Source organism: Artemia franciscana, chromosome 12 (assembly GCF_032884065.1).
Source record: "Artemia franciscana chromosome 12, ASM3288406v1, whole genome shotgun sequence".
NCBI classification, from domain to species: Eukaryota; Metazoa; Arthropoda; class Branchiopoda; order Anostraca; family Artemiidae; genus Artemia; species Artemia franciscana.
Genome location: NC_088874.1, coordinates 8026793 through 8050503, shown reverse-complemented (window position 1 = coordinate 8050503; position 23711 = coordinate 8026793). Strand labels below are relative to the sequence as shown.

Below are 23711 nucleotides of genomic sequence, written 5' to 3'. Positions count from 1 at the left end.
ACAGCTTTAACATACAGAGCAAGGTATTGAGGAGGTGGCAACCCGTCATATACGGAACAATTTCTGTTCGTTTTGAGTTTTAATGTTGCTCCTTACGTTCAGTTAAGAAACGTGTTTTTTTTTTGTTATTTAATATTACTCTAAAACGAACAGACTAGATAATACATTTATGACTTCTTAACTTGTTCATGAGAGAAAGAAAAAGCCAACACAGATGGAAATTGAATACACAGAGCAAGCGGGCAATGCTAGTTCTCGCTGGTCATTCCTCGGTTTTGCTGATAACGCAGATATGACTTTCATCGGTTTAAGGCTTTGACTTTCCGTTTCTATTGCGATTATATTGAATTTCCATTTCTATTCTGTGACTTTCCGATTTTTAGACTATATTGATCTGGTTTATTTTTGATCTGACAACATTTTAGACCACATTGATCTTATTTATATCTGACTAGATTTTAGATTATATTAATCTGACAATCAACTTCACTCTATACACATAGTCACGAAATATTAATTTAGATTTTCGCAGTACTATTTACAGCAAATGCTTATCGATAAGTGAAAACCTAATTAAATTGTAATTATACCACTAATTGGTATTCATCCACCGTTCTCACTAAAAGAGAAGGAAAAGTTGAGGAAAAACCCAAACTTCGTTAATTCGAAGTTATTAGTTTCTCTAATCTCCTTCGCTCGGGAATGAATTTAATTTTCTAGCAAAACAAAATAAATTAGCTTTATTGATTTAAAATATAGGCCTTATTCTTAAAATATAGGCCTATATTTAAAATATAGGCTTAAATTCTTAGCGTCCAATATTGAAAAAAAGCAACATCTATATTCAATTACGCCGTAGTGAGATTCAAGGTCAAAATAAATTAAAAAATAACTAGTTTTTTCAACAAAACTTAAAGCGAACAGAAATTATGTCGTATATGAGGGGGTTCGCCCCATCATCAATACCTCGCTCATTGCACTGAAGTTCGAAATTTATAGCTCTTTAGAAAGTACTAAAAAAAACCCATTAACGTAAAGAGTGAGGTATTGACGATAAGGCAAACCTCCAAATATACGTAATAATTTGGAGTCCTAGTTGCCCTCCAATGTTTTGGTCACTTAAAGAGCACTAGAACTTTTAGGTCAGTACAATCACCCCTGGAAAAAAATAAATAAAAAAAGAACATTCATCGGTAATCTTTCTTCTGGCAAAAAATACAAAATTCTACATTTTTGCTGATAGGAGCTTGAAACCTCTACAGTGGGGATCTCTGAAAGTCTGATCTGATGCTGTGATTTTCGTTAATATTCAATTACTTTTAGGGAGTGTTTCCCTGTTTTTTCGAAAACAAGGCATATTATCTCAGGCTCGTAACTTTTGGTGGGTAAGACAAAACTTGATGAAACTTATATATTTGGAATCAACATAAAAATACAATTCTTTTAATGTATCTATTAGTATCAAAATTCCGTTTTTAGAGTTTCGGTTACTATTGAGCCGGGTCGCTCCTTACTTACAGTTCGTTACCACGAACTGTTTGATAAGCAATGTTTCAGGGTAACAAGAGTTACTACGTCTTTCTGTCTTTTTCAGATTCAGCATAAGAATAGGAAATCGGCTGTTAAAAGCTACTGTCTTTTCATATTAAAAAAAGAAAATAGTAAAAATTGAAAAATGATGCATTGAAAAATTGCCGGCGGCGAGATTCAAGGTCAAAAATATTTCGCGGTTACAGGAGCTTCTATGTCTTTTTATTTTTGTCAGATTCAAAATAAGGATAGGAAAGCGGTTGCTAAAGAATCATGTCTTTTCGGATAATAATAATAATAAATCTTCCTTACAATTAAATAAAAAAAAAAACTTATTTTTTTAGCTGAAAGTAAGGAGCGACATTAAAACTTAAAACGAACAGAAATTACTCCGTATATGAAATGGGTTGTCCCCTCCGCGATCCCTCGCTCTTTACTCTAAAGCTTTTAATTGTTTTAAAAAGTAGAATTGTGGCAAAGAGTCAAACTTCAGCGTTAAGAGCGAGGGATTGCGGAGGGGACATTGTTTTCCTTGTATTTTTCATTGTTTTCTTATAGTAATGCTAGAAAATCCTGCGCCCTTTTTATTGAATTTTTCTTCCCCCATGACAGATTACTCCAAGGAAAGATCCTCCAACATAGCCCCCTCTCCTCAGCCCCACCCCAAAACAAAATAAAATCCCTCCTGAAAACGTCTGTACACTTCCAAATAACCATTACTATATGTAAACACTGGTCAAAGTTTGTAACTTGCAGCCCCTCCCCCAGGGATTGTGGGGGAGTAAGTCATCCCCAAAGACATAGTTATTATGGTTTTCGACTATGCTGAACAAAATGGCTATCTCAAAATTTTGATCCGTTGACTTTGGGAAAAAAATGAGCGTGGGAGGGGGCCTAGATGCCTTCCAGTTTTTTTGGTCACTTAAAAAGGGCACTAGAACTTTTCATTTCCGTTAGAATGAGCCCTCTTACGACATTCTAGGACCACTTGGTCGATACGATGACCCCTGGGAAAAACAAAACAAAAAAAACAAACAAATAAACACGCACCCGTGATTTGTCTTCTGGCAAAAAATACAAAATTCCACTGATGGAAAATAGGGGGTGTTTCCCCCTATTTTCTTAAATAATGCAAATTTTCTCAGGCTCGTAACTTTTGATGGGTACGACTAAACTTGATGAAACTTGTATATTTAAAATCAGCATTAAAATGCGATTCTTTTGATGTAGCTGTTGATATCAAAATTCAATTTTTTAGAGTTTTGGTTACTATTGAGCCGGGTCGCTCCTTACTACAGTTCGTTACCACGAACTGTTTGATATCAGGACCAGTGAAAATAGAATCCAATCGTTTGATCTGGCTAAGTGGAAAATTACACAACCATGGATACCATAAATTAAAAAAAAAAATTAGGAACTCATTTTTAATGAAACACTTTCATAGGCTGTTATGCAGTTTTGCTAATAGCAGGCAAACGTGAATAAAAAAAAAAAAATCGGCAAAAAAACAAGCTAAAACCTATGGCAACCAACACCATAAGAAGCTAAAAATTCATTTTTAAGGAGTAGCTGTCTTTGGGATTCAACTGGTTGTTAGTGGCAGCACCGACAAAAATGTAATACTGCCCTATAGACTTCATAATTTTGAAAGAACCAAAAGAAAACCATTGGAATATCATGGTTATCAAGTATAAAAAGACCTAAGATGGGTCCAGATAGGTCCTCTGTACTTTTAGTCTTCATTTTGATTATTAAATCAAGAAAATTCGTTTGAATCTCCCAAAATCATCGGTTGGTTTGCCTTAGATTCTAAGATTTTTCTATGGGTTGTTCAAAATATCTATTAATTGTTTCATGGCCCTTAAGCCAGGAAATGGAGGTCAACCATCCCGTGCTGTCGTCCTTCCCCAGATTATCCTGCCACAAACCTGAGTAGTCTTGACACATACTTAAGGCGCTTCATGATATTAATCCTTGTAGTTCAGGCTGTCTAAAGATCAGATTTACCTTAGATTGTCACCCTGATTGTACTCCATAAAAAATTGCGCTTGAAAGTTGAACATTACCCATCCAACGAAATCATTAATGGGGTATATTATCAGTACTGTCATTTTTGAATTTCCTGCTTAATTTCACTTTTATCGAAATTACTAGCTATAGTGCAGCTTGATTATAAGAATAACTAAATTGTATGCTATAATTTACGTACGTAACGTGTATTAATGTGTACAATTTAAACTTTAGGGGTAGAAGACTGACCATTCAAATCGCAATGACACCAGGTATCATGGAATTTCCATGGTTACACGTCTAAGCAGTCCTCACATATTCTCACGGTGCTAACCTTTGTAATCTGGGATGTTTTTTGTTTTTTTTTTTTTTTGATGCAATAGCATTTCTTATGCAATGGTATCGTCCCGTATAAAATAAGAAGAAGAAAAAGTAATCTGGGATGATGGTATTGCGAAAAAGTATTGCATCATTACGTCAGAATCCCAAATGCAAGTCAGAATTGCATTCTGACGTCATTACGTCAGAATCCTAAATGCAAGTTAGGTATTACGGCATAAATCCCAAATGTATGCAAACCTGCAGAGGATAAATAATCCATGGGAATTTATTTTTCAGCTCTTCCAGGCTTTAACAATTCGAAAGACAAAAAATTCCAATAATTTCATAGCTAAAGATGCTTACTGCTTCTTATTTGATAATTTGGTTATGGCATAACTTGATAGGTTGTGTGTTAAAAGGTAACAAGTCCGGGAAGAAAAGCAAATGTCCGAGATATAGGCTCCGAAGTCATTTGACTAAATAAAGGCCTTTTTTTCGGTTATATTCGGGCGGGACCCAGTGGCGTTAATTCATGAGAATTTAGGGAGGGAGGAGGAAAAAATGTATTTTTTTCAATAAATTGATTTTTTTTTTTTTTTTTTACGAAAACACCCCAAATATGGATAGCCGATTTTTTGCAAGGAAATTAATGAAGATACGAAAACATACAGTTTTATCATTCAAATGTATGCAATTCGATCAGGGAAACGCAATCTTGATTCTGAAAATATCTACTGGGTAGGTGAGCTCATCAAAATCAATCATCTATAAGCATGATTTATTTCGTGGAAAATCCGAAGACAAAAAAAAAGCCAGGTGAATTTGATTAGTAAAGTAATTTCAATAAAATAAAGTAACTCCAATTTTTTAAAATCCTACAAACGCTTCTGAAATATTTTTTCCAATAAACGTCTTATAACTTACTTCTAATATACACAAAAAAAAAATTATTTTTGTTTGTTAGGCCATAAGATGAAGAATGGTCTCACAAAAAGTATTTAGAAATTAAGATACAAATCAAAACCTATGCCAATATAAGAGTTGTTACGCCCTACCTGACATCCCAAAAGGTATTAATAGGAGATTCAGGGTTCCACATCTCAATTTTATCAGGCTGATGAAGCATCAATAAAGCTTCCATTGCTTCTTGAGCTACGTCTGGCATGGAGGGCTGGTGCACCAACGACACAAGACCGTTGATGAGCTCCAGAGTGGACGACTGGACCTCTGATCCTGCCTTACCTTGATTCTGAAAACCAAAATTTGGAACATAACATAAAACATAGCTTCTTGTTCCCTTTCAGCCCAAGAGTCTAGAGGGCAGAACCAATAATATAACGCTGTTGATGAGCTCTAGAGTGGACGACCCTATAGTCCACAGGGCTTTACTAACGATACAAGACTATTGCCAAGCTCTAGAATGGAGGAGAGGACCTCTGATCCTGCCTTGCCTTGATTCTAAAAACCAAAGCTAGATAATAGCATAAAACATAGCCTCTTGTTCTCATTCAGCCCTACAGCCAGAGGGCTAAACGAATGACACAAGACTGTTGGTTAGCTCCAGAATGGGCCTGTGATCCTGCCTTACCTTGATTCTGAAAACCAAAATTTTAAATACTTTAGAGAAAACACAATTACTAATTGTTAATTTTGAATAAATAGACCAGGTGTTCTCATTTGGTCCTCTATTATTGTTTCTTTTCTAGGAGCAACAAATATTTGAAGGAAAACTATCATTTTTAGGCTACACTTAGCCTTTGAAAAATAAACACTAATGGGCTAGCCTAAATACGTATTTTTGCGGTTTTTACTTTTTTCACTCTGTCCCTTCGTACTGGCCTGAGACATTCACCTCAGGCCAGTTTTGGTAAGCAAATATGAGTTTATAATTCAATAGTAAGTTTCTCGTTTTACACAAGGCTTTGCCCGAAACGCTAAAATTCTTCAGAAGTACCCTAGAAGTTTCGGAGCAAAATAAGTTTCAACTAGATTCTATTATTGGTGAGGATTATCTTACCATCATGCAATTGCCATAAGAGATACCTTCTAAATTTACCACCCCATGAATAATTTTCTTGTCCTTTTTACGAACAGAAAATCCTTAGTATAAATTGGACGGTTTTCACAGGATTCAATTCTCAGCAAGGAGATCTCTTACTATTTGAAATTCAAACTTATTATATTTTAAAGTCAAAAAACACCCCAGGTTTTATCCATAACACATTTAGTCCAAGAACGCGTCAATAATTAAATAATAATGCAATGCAAAACATGCCTCCGATGAAAAGCGTTGTTTTCAGAAAAAAATTTGGATTTCAATGAGTCAAAAATGACCCATTGATATCTGATGATTCAGAAACGCCCCTCCCCCCAAAAAAATCAGATATAGGAATGACCGCACTTCATAATGAATTAAAATATTTATTAATGGTTGATAATTGAGACCAAGCCATATTATAGGCCATATTCCTCATTTATGTCCGATAAATCTGACATCCCAGCAGTAGTTTAGAAGAAAGTGACGTTAGTCCAACTGAGTCGAACGGAAAACTCTATTTTGCAATTTTTGCGAAACGTCAAAGAGAAATGGGAAAATCATAGGAAGATTTTACAGAAATTTTGCAACTTTTAGTGCCTGATAAAAACTTGTGTGTCTTCTTTGTTTTCTAAGCATTCACTTTTTTTTTTTTTTTTTTTTTTTTTTTTTTTTTTTTTTTTTTTTTTTTTTTTTTTTTTTTTTTTTTTTTTTTTTTTTTTTTTCTGAGAGTAATTGCCTACGCAAAGGTACCAGATTGCATTAGTTTCTGTCGGAACAGATTTATAACAAATGCATTTTTGCACAATTTATGCATACTTAGAAGAGCTACTGGACACTTAAACTACCGTTTACATATTAGAACTACCTTAGAACATTTCAGCTACCCTTATACTTAGAAGAGCTACCCCTAATAAATTAAGGTAAAAGATAGTACGTAAGTTAGTCAAAAATGAACGGACAAACTATCAGAAAAAATTATTACATTATTACAATTAGATTATTACATTAAAATATTTAAATTAAATACTTAAATGACTTAAATACATAAATAAAATAAGTAAATACATAAAAATACAAAAAATTATTAAATACTTAACTTATATTAAATAATTACAACTAACATTAGCATAGGGCCGGCGTGTATAATTTATAAATTAAATTGAACTAATTTAGTTAATTAAATTAATTTAATAAAAGAAAACAATAAATATTAATAAGAATATAAAAAGAAAATAATAAAATAAATAAAAAAAATTTATATGTAAATTTCACAAAAATATATAATAAAAAAAAATAAGTTAAGTAAAAATAAATAGATTAAATACTATAATTAAATACTTACATTTAACATAAGCATAGGGTCTGCGTGTATAAGACGAACCATCAGTAACAATAGGTTCTTATACATTGAACACTCTTCATTCGTTTTTTCTTTAAACTTCAATGGATACATTTTTTCTTTAAGAGTTAAACTCTGAAAAATAAAAAAGGGAAGTCAATAAAATTACAAATCAAAATATAATAAAATACTTAATAGTTTGGCTGAACTATTAGCATGTTTTCTCCAAGAATCCGGTTGCAATTAATTCAATCGTCTGTAATTACCTATCACACAGTTTACCGAGGATTATTCGGTTGAAATGTTTTTTATTTCGGGCAATTGAAGCATAAGATGCACCTCTTTTTTTAAAGGTGGGAAATCAGCAGTAAACGGGGTTGCTTTAGGAATGAGCCAATGGTAGACCAAGATAAACAAGTTTTTCAACTGGCTTTTCTAAAGAACGTCCTAGAACACGTACGTACATCACACGTACATGACCAAACAAGGGGAAGAGGATTGTCCTCTAAAAAAGATTTGAGAACCCATGTATAAAAGAAAAATAAAATTGGAGCGATTGGGCCTTAAAAAATTTTCAAACGAGAAATCTTGTCCTATCCTCCGAATTTTGGATTTAAGTACTCCTTAGTCCTATATATATATATATATATATATATATATATATATATATATATATATATTAGACGATCATTTTCACTAGGAATCATATTTTAGGATTTGCCAAAATTTGGAAAAAATGCCAAAAATTGACTGTCTTTCTATTTATCTGTTCAACTTGTGTTTATGGACAGATTGAACGCTATAACATTAATCGCTATTGAAACAGGAAATATTTCTTTAAACCGGAAAATTCCTTAAGAGTTTTCGGTTTTTGATTGTGGTCGAAAAGAAGGCCAAATCTTTGGGGTTAAATCTTGTCCTATCTTCCGACTTTTGGATTTAAGGACTCCTTGGCAAGATATCTTGCCGTAAATGCTAAAAACAAATCAAAACAATAAATTATAGTGAACTGACGAGATCATTAGGCCACAACACCCTAGAATTATCAACTATAACCATGGGTACTTTTAAATTGGAATGGTTGATTAGGTGGCTGACCCCTTTAAAAGGTGATAATTTAGTAACAAATTCATAGTTTTACAGCTAGCCTTAGAATCCTAGGACCATTATAACCGATAAAGAAAGAAAGCAAAATTAAGACACATTTAATCAGAAATGCATTTTGACTCCAAAGAAGTTATTGTATCCAACGCTATCGGCTTCTTACTTCTTCTTTAAACAAAAAAAAAATATATTTTGTTACTGTCTTGAGCTCTTCCCAATTACATCTGCTCTTTTTCTTTTCTCAATTTAAATTTTATTCTTTTCACAATGAGACGGAATTTAATAAAGTTTTATTCTAAAACAGAGGTCCTTTTTGAGCTGGCTAGGAGTCATTTTTCTCTCAGAACTGCGAAATAGAAATTTTTTCACTAGGAGCTTTTTCTCCCACAGTTCATAAAGCATAGCAGAAAGCCACCTGAAAAGTGTGACAATTACAAAACTCAGGCATTAGTATATGCCTTTTCTGGTTCAAATTTATGGCAGTTAAACCAAAATCAGGAATCAATAAATAAGTATAAAATTACACATATCACAATGACAGAGACAACAAATAAAAAAAAATCACAAAAGAATCACTAAGTTACATTTAACACAATCAGACATATCGCGAACATCAGAATCGCAAAAAAGGGGTTCTCTTTTTCAGTTTATAAATAAAATGATCATTGATGTTTTCCACTGGGTAGGTACGCTTTATGTAATGCGTGTGTGTATCTATTTGTGTTTAAATAAACACAAATAATTTGTGTTTAAAAAAATTCTAGTCTTTGTTCAATGTTAAAAACTTCCAAGATGTTCTCAATTGAACAGCAACACAAAAGCATGTTTAAGCAGGGCGAAGGAAAAACGGCAGAACAAACGCCATCAACGGAACAAAACAGAAAAAAAACATAAAAACGCTCATTATATATATATATATATATATATATATATATATATATATATATATATATATATATATATATATATATATATATATATATATATACATATACATATATATATATATATATATATATATATATATATATATATATATATATATGTATATATATACATATACATATATATATATATATATATATATATATATATATATATATATATATATATATATATATACATATATATATATATATATACATATATATATATATATATATATATATATATATATATATATATATATATATATATATATACATATGTATATATACATACATATATATATATATATATATATATATATATATATATATATATATATATATATATATATATATATATATATATATATATATATATATATATATACATATATATACATATATATATATATATATATATATATATATATATACATTATAGACCTTTTTTCACCATAATCAAAAGATATAGAAGACAAGTTTAGCTAACTTTGGATCATTAATATGATTACATAAAAAAACTAGTTTTTCTAACTGAAAGTAAGGAGCGACATTAAAACTTAAAACGAACAGAAATTAATCTGTATATGAAATGGGTTGTCCCCTCTGCAATCCCTCGCTCTTTATGCTAAAGCTTTTAATTGTTTTAAAAAGCAGAATTGTGGTAAAGAGTCAAACTTTAGTGTAAAGAGCGAAGGATTGCGGAGGGGACAACCCATTTCATATACGGAGTAATTTCTGTTCGTTTTAAGTTTTAATGTCGCTCCTTACTTTCAGTTAGAAAAACTAGTTTTTTTTATGTAATCTCTGAACGTTTTTGAATTAATGCATGTCTGATTTTGGCTCTCCACACATATATTATTAAAATGAAATTTACATTCTAATTCCTTTTTTGGCTAAATGGCTTTCTCTTAGTTCTGATCAGACGATTTTGAGAAATATGGGATGTGGAAGGAGGCCTAGTTGCCATGCAATTTTTCGGTTACACAAAAAGGCACATATAAATTTTAATTTTTAACGAATTGTTTTATTAGTAAAAAATATACGTAACTTAAGAATTAACTTACGTAACAAACTTTTATATTCTTAAATTTTTATTATGTATATGAGGGGGCTTGTACCCTCGTTAATACCTCGCTCTTTAAACTAAATCGTAAGTTTTGTGCCGATTCTTTAAGAATGACCCCTGAATCAGAAAGGCCAGAATAAATACTTGAAATTACTAAAAATACAATAGCATAAAGAGCGATGTATTTATCTCCTCCTAAATACATCGCTCTTTATGCTAAAGTATTTTTAGAACCCCTCATATGTGTAACAATCTCGGTTCGCCTTAAGTTTCAATGGTACTCCTTACTTTCAATTGAAAGAATTTTTCCATGTTTATTTTTTCATTGTTTTTTATGGTAATTTTAGAAAAGCCTGCGCGCTTTTCATTGAATTTCTGTTCCCCCATGACATATTTCTCCTAGGAAAGATCCTCCCACAAAGCCCTCTCCCATCAACCCCACCCCCAAAACCAAAAAAAAAATCCCCTGAAAACGACTGTACACTTCCCAATAACCATTATTATATGTAAACACTGGTCTAAGTTTGTAACTTGCAGCACCTCCCCCAGGGACTGTGGAGGAGTAAGTCATTCCCAAAGACATAGTTATTATGGTTTTTGACTATGCGGAACAAAATGGCCATCTCAAATTTTGATCTGTTGACTTTGGAGAAAAAATGAGCGTGGGAGGGGGCCTAGGTGCCCTCCAATTTTTTTGGTCACTTAAAAAGGGCACTAGAACTTTTCATTTCCGTTAGAATGAACCCTCTTGCAACATTCTAGGACCATTTGGTCGATACGATGACCCCTGATTTTCGAAACTTATATATTTAAAATCAGCATGAAAATCCAATTCTTTTTATTTATATTTTAGCATCAAAATTCCGTTATTTAGAGTTTCGTTAACTATTGAGCCGGGTCGCTCCTTACTACAATTCGTTACCACGAACTGTTTGATAGTACTGTGAATTTTTTTTAGTTGATATTGTAAAATACGAATTAAATATTAATTGAACTATCTTTTTCTATTAACAAAAAAAATTGCATAAATGGCACTTTATTTATATGGGCATTACTTTAAATTTAATGAACCTACCGGAATCATTTTTAATGGAGTGTGTGTGCCATAGCCCTGCGTTACCCTATTAAGTGTATCTGTAAACATGGCTCTCAATTCCCCAGACTTGTTATAGACGATTTCGATTTGCGGCCACCAGTGCAAACGAGGCTGGGTTACAATCCTATAAAAGAATTAACACTCGTAAAAACATTAAAAAGCAAGAGTAAAGACACAAAAGTTAGCAAAAAAGCATTGGATCTTCTTTTTATATAAAGTTAACTTTATATAAAGTTTTATATAAAAGTTTTATAGTTTTATAAAGTTTTATAAAGTTTTATATAAAGTTTTATATTTTTAGTTTTATATAAAGTTTTATATTAAAGTCAATTGAGTCTATTGAAAAAAAAAGTACTTTAAACAATTTTCCAGGGAATGAGTATTAATAGAGATAAAGGGAAGTATAGAATGAATCAAATTTATAATAAATTAATTAGTGGGGTGGTCAGAATAAAAAAGTAGCGTGTTACATAATAGTTCCGAACAAGGGTCAATCTTGCAAGCGAAAGTCGGGATGAGGTCAAAGCTGGGAAGAATCAACGGACCGCAGCTAAGTCAGCAAATGAAAAATCCACTTAATTTATAATCCATGAGTTTATCCGACCTGTTGCCATATATAGTTATTAAATAAAAAAGAGTTTTTTCAAATGAAAGTGGGGAGCTACATTAAAACTTAAAACGAACTTAAAACTTAAAACGTATATGAAAGGGGCTGCTTCCTCATCAACACCCCACTCTTTACGCTAAGTTTGACTCTTTCTCTTAACTCTTCTTTTCAAAACAGTAAAAAAATTTACTGTTTATTGTATTTTAATTTGTATTTATAATTTATTTTATACGTATTTTAATATTGTATTTAAATTTGTCTCCTCCTCGGTACCCTCTTCTTTGTCACCGTCTTCACCTGACATTCTAGAAGCTGAATGGTATGCATATTATGAATCTGAGTTTTTGCCCATGATCCCACCATACAGCAATCTTATGAAGTAGCAATAGATCAGTTTATGGATGCTCAACCCGGTGAAGATTTTGTGGTCAGTAGCCGTTCTGTCGAAGATGCAATTCAAATATTAAAATGGAAACGTTCATATGGTATTGACCAAGTCAGTCCGATTCATTCGAAATCCGGAAGAAAACTTCTTACGGCTCATCTGTCTCAGCTTACGCAGACGATTTTCACTCAGGGTTTCGTTTCTTCTTCTTTTTGCATCGGAGATCTGACTCCTATTTCCAAAAATGGGAAATTGTGAAGTCCACTGTACATCATTCCGCCCAATTACTGTAGCTACATCCCTTTGCAAGCTCTTTGAGCTACCATTTATTAGGAAACTTGAAAAAGTCTACTACATATCTCCACACCAGTTCAGATTTAAGCGAGGTACCGGATGTGCCGACGCTTTAACCGCTGTTGCAAATGCCCTGATTGATGCGGAATCGTCTGGAGAAAGCCTTTTTTTTTTGGGGGGGGGGGAGGGCATGATGTCAGAAGTGCCTTCGACTCTCTTATCCATGCAGCGATGCTTCTAAAAGCTGGTAAATGTGGATTTAATCTGGCAATTATTCGTTCTCTTCGGGATTTATATTCAAGACTATGTAAGCGCCTGAAGCTACCACCAGATAAAGGCAAGCCCCCGATTCCAAGTAGACAACTTATCCCAGTCAAGAAAGGGGCCCGTCAAGGAGCTGTCATCTCTCCCGACCTCCTTAATAACTATGTACTGGAACCACAAGATTTGTGCCCTCCTTCACTGATTTTGTCTTCTTTAACCCTTTCCTTGGTATGCTATGCTGACGACATATTAAACCTTAGTCGAACTCTTCAACGTGTCACCGAATTTTCTGCCTTGAAGCGGAACATAAGAAAGTTGCGCTTGAATTCAACTCCTCCAAATGTGATACTGTCCTGTTTAACTGGAAAACAGATTCACACTTAGATCTAGCTCTGTTCAACCTATAAATCACCTTGTGTATCTAGGTCTGCCCATTGCTCCTTTTATCCGACACACCTGAAAACTTCTTCTTGAACAAATCAAACGTAGAATCTCAGCAGTTCACACTTCAATTGTATCTTGTAAACTTCAATACAACCGAACTCTTCTAGCAAATCTATATAATGCTACTGCCCTTCCCCATATCCTCTACATCGCAGCCTTCTGAGAACTCCTAATTAAAGCTGACAAGAGTAAAATCCGACCCATGTTCTTTTGTTTTGGCAAGTATCTGCTTTGTCTGCCTCCGTGGTATAGAAATTTACTCGCTATTGCGAAATTCAAGGTTACAGACTCAATGGTTGCCGTCGCCAGACGGGTAGCGAAACATAAAAGAAAAATAGATGGCGATTAGATTATTGATTCCACATTCTTAAGCAGTGATGTATTGTGTTTTTGTTTTTCCTATACTCCGTCTTGTTGTGTGTTTAATTGTGACAGGTTTTTCAGTAATTTTTAATGATAATAATAATTTAATTCTTGTAAGATTGTTTAACGTTATTGTTCTGCTGCATATATAGTTTGTAGCACCGTTTTGAATAATTTTTTTTCGCACATATATTAAGTAAATTAGATGGTGCTATTATTTTTTTTCAAATTATCTCCTTTGGCTCAGACTTTGGACCCGAAATTCGCTTGTGTTTATTCGTTATCTTATAACTGATTCATACACTACCGTTTTCAACGAGTTTTGTGAATTTTAATGATTAAATTGTCACACGACTGGGGCCATATATTGCAGTGGTAAGATAATGGGCACATTAAGTAAATGTTTGTGTTTATACTCGTTCGCTTAGAAGTCTTTCTTAATTATTCTGGTTTCTTTTTTAAATTTGCTTGTCTTGTATTTTGCGAAGTGTTTAATTGTTGTCTTTATTGCTTTATTATTTTGTTTTCTTTTACTGCTCCGTCTACTGGCTTTCGTATGACGGGTTTAAAATAAATAAACAAATTGGTCAATCTGACTTTAAAGAAGAAAATTTTCTCTGTGTACTAGAGATATTCGTTTGTCATGTCGGTGATTAGTCAGATAATTACAGTATTTACAGTTCTGGGGGTTTTTTAATCGTGATTTGGATTTATTTGTTGTTTTTTGTCGTTGTTTCTTGTATTCTGTTTTTCTTGTGTGTTAGTTGTAGTTTTCTTTTTACTAAAAAAGAAAAAAACGTTTCTTTTACCTTTTTTTCTGTTGAAAAGGCTCCCGGACGTGGAGTGGAAATACTCAGATTTTTTTTACTATCTAAAAGTTTTGCTTTGTTTTTATTTTATCTTTTGTTTTGTTCCAAGGCTCTATTAAAATTAAACCTTCTTTTCTCTCGCAGTTTTTTGTAGAAAAAAGTATAAGTTTAAACTCATCAAATTTCCTAAAGGCTTATTAAAAATAACACGAATATTTCATAACAATTGACTTTTTTGTCATAAGTTACTAGAAAATGATAAGCTCAAGAGGATAGTCCTTTATTTCCTCTAATTTAAAGTGGGAGATCCATGTTAAAGATACTGTCCATAGAGCTAATGCGTCCATGTCTCTCTTTTAACTCTTGAATAAATCTGACATCCCCCCTTCCCATTCTTTAAGGATCTATACTTCCTTTGTTCGTCCGCATCTTGAATATGATTGTCCGGTTTGGCATGCTGGCATCTTCCGAGATGAATCAGAAAAAAATGAATCCATTCAAAACACCGCCATGAGAATAATTTTTAAAGAAGCTAAGGTATCATACTCACTCCTTCTAAAAAAGGCCAAGCTGGGAACTCCGAGCACAATTTTAAACGGTGTGCCTCTGTTTTGCAAAAAAATGCAATAATAAACCTTTGCACGAAAAATATTTTGCCCAAAAGACACTCCCCATCCAGATACTGCCTGCCAGGTACTGTTTCTGAGCCCGTTCCTATCTTGTCTCCCATGCGTTACTTAACCTCCAGGTATGAAAAAAACCTTTGTCCCCTTCACCACTGATAAAAAAAGACCGCTAGTTTTCTTTTTTTTCCTTTGGTACTGGTGATACCCAAGTTTTATGTTCGTTTGATTCTTTCGTTCCCTCCCCTTTGTTTATATGTTCTCCTTTAAATCTTTTTAACGCTAATTTTATCTCACATTTTTTAGTTTTGTTTTAGTTTTTACCTTTTTAACTTTCTGACATTTCGTCGCTTAGTTGTTTTTTTTTTTTTTTTTTTTTTTTTTTTTTTTTTTTTTTTTTTTTTTTTTTTTTTTTTTTTTTTTTTTTTTTTTTTTTTTTAATAATGGATGGCTTTGCCTTTTTGATTTTGTTGTTTTTGGTATTATTTAGCCAGTTTTTTATTTGTTGTGCTATTTTTATGATTGTTTTCTATTTATTTGGTTTTATGACTCTAAAATGCGAATTCGATCCTTCGGGGCTTGCGATAGATATTTTTTGAAATTAAATATCTTGTCTTATTACTTATTTTTTTACCCGATAAGTGTTTTTTTTTTTTGCTATCTGCAGTTTGGAGACTCACTGAAGTTATTTTTAGCCTGTATATACAGGTAAATTTTAAGGACTGAAAGTTGTTTTCCAATTCGCAGTACTAAGTTTTTGGTCAATGATTCCTTAGGAATTCCCTATAGAGCACTTCCTTTGGATGACTAACGGCTCAATAATGTGTACTATGGTATTGTGCAGTCTGCAGTATACGTATGCATTTACGTGCAGCGTTAAATTCGATTAGATTAACACAGATTTAATAAATGGTAGGAACTTGGAACACTAATTTGAGTCTTTATAAATTTGAATATTATTTTCTTTTAAAACTGTTTATAGTTTAAAATCATTGATCTCTTAGATATCTCATTGATATCTTTCGCATAAATCTTACACCACTTCCAAGAACTTTTTACGGGTGGGATTAAATAATAAAAAAAATCTTTGCAGGGGAGGAGGAAGGAAACAGTCAACAGCAAATATTATGTTATAATTTGAGTAAAATCGTCCAGAAATTAAAAAGAAATTGGGATTTCGGGGAAAAATCCCTTACATCGTACATGACTTCACAAGTATGCGACAGGAGGTGAGTCGGTCTTATTTGCCGAAACTTTACTGATGAGTATGGACTGCACGTGCAGGTTTAGGAATTACATATTTAGCTCCGGCTATTTCGGTTGATATACCAGCTGGCACCCGGAAGGCCAAACACACTGGTATCATTTAAAGTTAAATTTTAAAAACATTTATTGAGAGAGGAAACATAAGTAAAAACTTTCTTTTTATTTGACTTTTTTGTTAAATGCTGGTATTAAAGGTCATTTGTTCTTTGTTTGTCAAGGTTATTGTTCTTTGTTTTAAATTTATTTTGTTAATGGTTTACATTCAGAGGATTGTAGAGGTCCAGCATCAGAACTTTTGGCCATCACCGGACGGTTGCGTATAAATATAGTTTACCTTATAATTAATAGTAAATAAAGCAAGTCAACTGCAGAATAGCATCTGCTCAGACAATTCCCAGAACGGCATTAGGTCCTTCATGGAATGCTACAAGAAGATGAGATAGGAACAGTTTTTCTTTTGGTTTGACAACCTTTGACAAATTTTAGCTTTGACAAGACATAAACAAAATTTCGTATTTCACAAAATTATCAAACAGTTCATGGCAACGAACTGTAGGTAAAGAGCAATGCGGCTCAATAGTAACAGAAATTCTATAAACAGATTCTTGAAAACAAAGAATCGACTTTTGATGCTAATTAAAAATATGCAAAATTCATTAAATTTAATGTTACCCATAGAAAGTTACGAGCCTGAGAAAATTTGCCTAATTTTTGAAAAAAAGAGAGAAACGCCGCCAAAACATCAAATGAATTTAAAGAAATCACTTCATCAGATTCGGCATACCACAGAACCCTCATGTAGAGGCTTCAAGCTCCTATGTGCGAAAACGTGAAATTTTTCATTTTTTTGTCAGAAGAAAGATCACGGATGCGTGTTTATCTGTTTTTGTTTTTCTTCGTTTTCTCCAGGGGGTGACCATATTGAAAAAGTGATCGTAGAAGATCGGGAGAGGGCTCATTTGATCAGGAATCAAAAATTTTAGCGGAAAAAATATTGGAGGACAGCTATCCATCCCCAAAGTCACCCGATCAAAATTTTTTCAGCATAATCAAAAAACCTAATAACTAGGTCTTTGAGGATGACTTACCCTACAGTAACCGGGAGAAGGGCTGCAAGTTATGCTTTTTGCCCACTGTCTACATATAATATTGGTTATTGAGAAGCACACGTTTTCAGTTTTTCAGGTGGGATTTTTCTGGTAAGGGGGGGGGGTAGGTGGGAGGATTTTTTATGAAGTAACTTGTTCATGGGAGAAGGGGATTTCCCATGGAGGGAAAGCCGGATTTCCCAGCATTATTTAGAAAACGATCAGAAATTAAATAACAAAAAAGTTTTTTTCAACTGAAAGTATGGAGCAGCATTCGAACTTATTACGAAGAGAAATTATTACGCATATGAGGGGGGTCGCCCTCTCTTCGATACCTCAGTCTTTACGCTAAAGCATTTTAGTACTTTTAAAAAGAATTTTTATTCTAATTAAACGGCCTTTGTGATTCAGGAGTCATTCTTAAAGGATTGGAACAAAATTTGAACTTTAGCGTAAAGTGCAAGGCATCGACGAGGAAGCAACCCCTCGTCCTCGTTTTTTTTTATTTAGTTCAGCTTTCCCCTCGACATTTCCTCAGGTGTTCATTTTAATTTCCTCACTCTTGGTAGTACTCGCTGCAGAAACAATAATTCTAGTAGTTATATTGGTAGCAGTAGTTGTAGTTTTATTATTAGTAGTAGTAGCGTGCAATACTGCCGTCCACAAGGCTAATGCAAGCCTTCAGACACTTACCAAAATGAGGCGTTTTGGGTGTGATACTAAAAGCCTTCTCCATGCCTACACGTGTTATGTTCGCCCGTTGCTCGAGTACGCATGCCCGGTGTGGGGTCCATCTGCTATCCGCATAGCGTACCTATTACGCGACATAGAGTGCGTCCAGAAAAGAGCAACAAAGATTATACTCCGAGACCGTGGCATACCCTACGATCAAGCCCTCGCTAAATTAAATTTATCTCCACTTAAAGTATTGATTCAGAGTTCAAGGTGTGAGGACCTATATTTGGATTGAACCTATCACTAATATTTGGTACAGGATTATCGTCTCTATCTGACATATAGCCAATTTTTTCATAATAATTAATTCAGTGTCCAAAGAATTATAAATAAGCGGATTATTTTCAGACTTGAGTGAAAATTCCCTTGGGAACAGTGATTTCTCTTATCGATTTTTTCATGAACTATATATGATATAGGTCAGGATTAAGCAATTGCAAAAATAATTATAATTTCCGATATTATAGACGATTGCGTTACGATAAAGGTGAGAGGAGAAAAGTAAGCAGAAGGGTGGGGGAGAGCTGTTTGCAAGAGCCGTGGTACCCGCCGGGCTTGTCCCTTAAATTGCGGGGACAAGGTAGGCAGCCTCCAACGCTTCCCTTACTTCTCTCGCAAGTGAACCTTCAATCTAGAGAAAATGGGAATTGGCAATTGGTGCGAAAATGAACTTTTCTACAATCCTATCCTGTGCTTTGTACAGAAAAATCTTGCAAAAGGAGTTTCGCCCGATACGATAAAAGAGTACTTGGCCGATTTCTTCGAGTCTTCTTCTCTTGGTGAGACCCGTAAATTGCTTTTTTTAAATCTTTTTCCGAATGAAGTCCCATCGAAGCGCGTAGGAGCCAATGCTGCATTAAACTGTGCTTCGGACATTATTTCTTCGCTTGTAAAGTGCGATTCCCAGAACATAAAGCTTCCGGACCTTGTTATCAAATGTCCCAGCGAAGTGCCAATGATCCCTGTCGATGCCTTCAGTACCCTCAGTGCCAAGGTGAATTCTTGCCTTGAACAGCTGCGTGATATTGCGTCTAAGGTTACAGAGGGACAGTCTAAGCTTGTAGCCCCTACTCAAAATACGAAAAAAACATCCTACGCTGTCGTTGTAAGAAACCCACCCCCGGAGCTCAGCGACCCTATCCTTCGCATGAAGAAGCTCGAAACGTTGGATGGTCACGACGGAATCATAAGTCTAAAATCTAAGCCACATAGCAAAAGCTGGGTTGTGATGGTACGCGATAAGCGCTCAGCCGACTCGCTTGCTGAAGCTGTTACAAGCTCCATCCCTAACGTTGGAGCCAGAGTGATTGATAAAAAGCCTTTAGCTGTGGTCCGGGATATACCCCATAATTATTCAAGAGCTGATTTGGAGGCCTCAGTGGAAGGACTTATTAGTGCTAGTCAAATCGGCGACTCTCGTACTTTTCGCCTCGAGTTCGTCGACAAAACCGCTCTGAATGCGGTTCTGGAGTCGGGAATCCGTATTGGATATGACATTTTTCGCGCTAAGCCCTTTCAATCCATTCCGCGTCGATGCTTTCGCTGTCAAAGTACTGATCACCTGATTGGAGCTTGTCCCAGCTCACCAGCACATCCCAAGTGTTCCAGATGTTCTGGCCCTCATGTGAATTCCAAGGAAAACCCTTGCCAAGCCTCACCAAAATGTGCAAATTGCACTATGGAACACGTAAGTTTTAGCCTGAAATGCAAAGTTCTCCGATCGGCTCTCAACAATGCTAATAAATGAATGCTCAAACTCCGTTTAGCTTTGTTTCCCTTAATATTAATGGTACAAAAGACAAGGATCTACTGATAAGTGAGCTACTTGAAAATGATATTGTGTTTCTACAGGAGCACCTTCTCTCTAAAGTGAATGTTGATAGCCTAAAGCGTTCTCGGACCCATTATACCTTCTTGAGAGCCGCCCAAAAAAACCCGTGGAAGACTATCAGGAGGTCTGGCCATCTATTTCAGACACAAGACTCAGCCGATATTATTGCAAAGCGACGCTAACATCTTAGCGATAAAATGTGGTGATACCGCATTTATAAACATTTATTTCCCCTGTAATAAAAAGACTGTGCAGTCATTGTCTAGTTTTTCACAAGCATGTAATCGCCTACGAACACTACTTAGCGACCTTTCAAAACAAAATACCAAATGGGTTCTCGCCGGTGACATGAACACTGACTTATTATCTAATTCCGACCGATCTGAAATCTTTCTCGATTCACTACCTGGAGGATTCCATCTTGCTGATAAAGATCTTCTATTTACTTATATTCACAATCGTGGTGGTCTTACTTCCAACCTTGATCATGTAATTGTGTCAGATTCAACTCTACTTTCATCAATAGCTCATGTGGAAGACTCTAAAATCGACGACGATCATTTGCCAATCACGTGCCAACTATCTTGCTCCATGGCGACCTCTGTGCAACGTAACTCTCCCAAGTGGTTCTCAAAGTTAAATTGGGAAAATACCAATGTTCCACTTTATGTATTGACATTGTCCCAGTTATTATCATCTATTAAAGTGCCTTTCCACTTATTGCAAACATCTGTATCTACAACTTCAACGCGGATAGATATCAACTCGTATTATCAGCAAATAGTGTTCTGTCTAAAGTCTGCCGCTAAAACAGCTGTACCCTCCGAGTGCGTGCGAACGGGTACTCGCAATCCCTTTTGGAAAGTTGATCCTAAAGTGAAGATAGCTAAACAAAAAGCTAAGTTCTGGCTCTGTCTCTCGATAGTGATGGTCTTTGCTTCAAGTTTTTTGCTTATGATTGTCCTGAACTGCTGAAGCATTTGCAATTATTGTTTCAGATGTGTTTGGCACAGTCCGTTGTGCCAGATAGTTTTTTGTCCGGTTGTATATCTCCCATAGTCAAGAGGGGTAAGGACCCCAGTGCTTGCTCTAATTATCGTCCTATCACTGTGTCTTGTTTTGTTAGTAAGCTATTTGAATATGTATTGCTACCGGCCATTAACTCCAAGTGCAATTTTACACCCTTCCAGCTTGGTTTTAGAAAAGGTATGGGCTGTTTTCAAGCTCACCATATTGTGGGTCGGCTAATGAAACAAGCTGTTGCTCAAAAAAGTCCCCTGTATTGTTTGACTGTTGACATATCTAGTGCTTTTGATAATGTAATTCATTCAAATGCTTTGTTTTCTCTAGCAGCCTCGGGTGTTAACCTTTCTATTGTTTCCGTGCTTAAGTATTGGTATGCTAATTCTTCAGTTAGGGTGAAGTGGAACGGTACGGTAGGGGAGTATATTCCTGTTAAAAAAGGCGTTAGGCAAGGTGCCGTGTTATCCCCGAGCATTTTTAAATTTGTTTTAGCTTCGTGTCTCCAACGTCTTCAACCGTCAATTTTTTACAATGATAATTTAGGCATTAGTCACGTTGCATATGCTGATGATGTTCTGCTTCTTAGCCGGACAAAAAATAGTCTAATTACCAACTTCTACCGGCTTTCAGCCGCACTATCCACAGTAGGCCTTTCAGTTAATGCCTCCAAATGTGAGTTTTTGTGTTTTGGGAGTCCTCCACCAGCATCACCTCTTTGCTTGGGTTCTTCAACTATACCATGTTCAGCAAGTATTAAATGGTTGGGTCTCTCTTTTTCCACGTCACTTTCGTCTACTTGCTCCGCTATTACGTCCAGCGTGCTGAAAAGTATGCGGGTTGGATACGCGAAAATTTCACCAAATCGTGGTCGGTATAACCGAAATGGACTATGCCGTCTTTATTCTAGTTTTTGTGCCCCTGCTGTTTTTTATCTTTCTGGTTTTGCTTTCCTCCTTCGCAAGAAGGATACAAAGAAAATACGTTCAGGATATTTTAAGTACTGCAAGTATTTGCTGCGTCTGCCTCGGTGGTATCGGAATCATACAGTCGTCTCTAAATTTGACATCGTTGATGTGCCCTCGCGACTGAAACATTTATCTAAAGATATATGTTTTAAAACTCGGCAAATGGTCGGTGTTTTTGACCCTCTTTGGCCATTTTTTGATTGGAGGTAATTTATTTATGTTGTATGTCGTTATGCTGCTATGTTATTTATGTTATTATGTTTTTTGTCTTGTTTTTTCTTTTTTTGTGTGTTTACTCCACAGTTTAATGTACTTTGTGGGTTATAAATAAATTATTATTAAAGTCCGGCTGGAACACCTTATTCACCAATTTGGAAAATTCATCCTAGCCAATAAGAGCCACCGATCTTTACTACCCGAACCAGCCCCTCCCAATAGCCGAACTCGATTACGAAATAAACTTGTACCCCCTAAAGTGCGAACCAATCGATACGCAAACTCATTTGTGCCTTTTTTCACATCAGTTTTTAATGCTGAGTTGTAGTGTGTGATTTTTGTTTAAATGTATGATTTTTGTGAAAAAACTGAATTTAGCTCTATGCTACGATAGTTTTTAAATATACCGATCTCTCCCTCTCTCTCTCTCTCTCTCTCTGCCTTTTTGGCCAATTAACCGTCTCCCATACCATTACCGGAAAGTTCCAAATTAATAAAACTCAGTTATTACTGAGTTATCTCCTCGACAACCCGTATGCACATAACGCGTTTTGATTCAGCTCAACATTCTCTGAAAGGTTAGCCTGAAGTTCCTTGTCTTTATAGAAAGTAAAGGTCAAACATGCCCACCTTTCTGAATAACATACACTGTATGTAAACCAGGTACGAATTGCGAAACTTTCAAGGTTCATGCGATGGTCAAAGCCCTTTCGTTGGCCTTTCTGCAGTATATACATTTCTCGAAGTTTCACTTTTGTAACACAAACAGAACTGAGTCGGGTGTTTCAAAAAAGCTTCCTAGAATAAAATTATGGCCCTAAATTAGTTTCTTTTAATTCAGTTTTTTTTTCAAGTCTGATTTTGGTGTTTCAAAAGATACGAATTGGGATTTAAGCATATTTTCAACGCTTAATTGTTGTGTGGCTTTATCTTGGGCTAGCTAACAAAAAAGATGATAGCCCGTTTTTGTAAATTTTCTGGAATTTTACATATCTTTGGGAAAATGTAGAGAAAGAATTGGGAATAAACTTCATAATTTGTGCGTTATTCGCGGTTAGTTTTAAATAGCCATTGCCACCAACGGTATTAAAATTTTCTCCATATCTCGTGTAAAAAAAAAAATCATCACGTCAAATAAATAAAGAAGACATACCTATATAAAGAACTGATTAGAACAAAGTGAAAATTAAGATGCGAATTGGGATTTAAGCATATTTTTAACGCTTCATTGTTGTGCGGATTTATGCGGAAGCAGCTGACAAAGCAGTCAATTGTCAGTTCAATGTCTTGGCTGCCAAAACTCTGGCCTCTGGTGAATGGTTTCAAGGGGCTGAAGCACAAACTCTGAAAAGTAATATTGAAATA

At 34.7% G+C, this 23711-nt stretch overlaps 1 protein-coding gene across 7 annotated transcripts in view; it reads right to left on the bottom strand.

Moving 5' to 3' along the window:
* The window catches only part of LOC136033630 (neurofibromin-like), a 212509-nt gene extending 188825 nt beyond the window's left edge, over positions 1-23684 (bottom strand). For 5 of the 7 annotated variants that reach the window (XM_065714431.1, XM_065714434.1, XM_065714437.1 and 2 more), the window contains exons 1-4: positions 23500-23683; positions 11413-11557; positions 7242-7373; positions 4917-5110 (exon numbers count right to left, since the gene is read on the bottom strand). In XM_065714431.1, coding sequence (XP_065570503.1) covers positions 4917-5110; positions 7242-7373; positions 11413-11481 — 395 coding nt within the window. In that variant the 5' untranslated portion in view covers positions 11482-11557; positions 23500-23683. Of the gene's footprint in view, positions 1-4916; positions 5111-7241; positions 7374-11412; positions 11558-23499 lie in introns of all 7 variants that reach the window. The other 2 variants (XM_065714435.1, XM_065714436.1) reach the window with 1 other exon arrangement.
* Between the last annotated feature and the right edge of the window lie 27 nt (positions 23685-23711).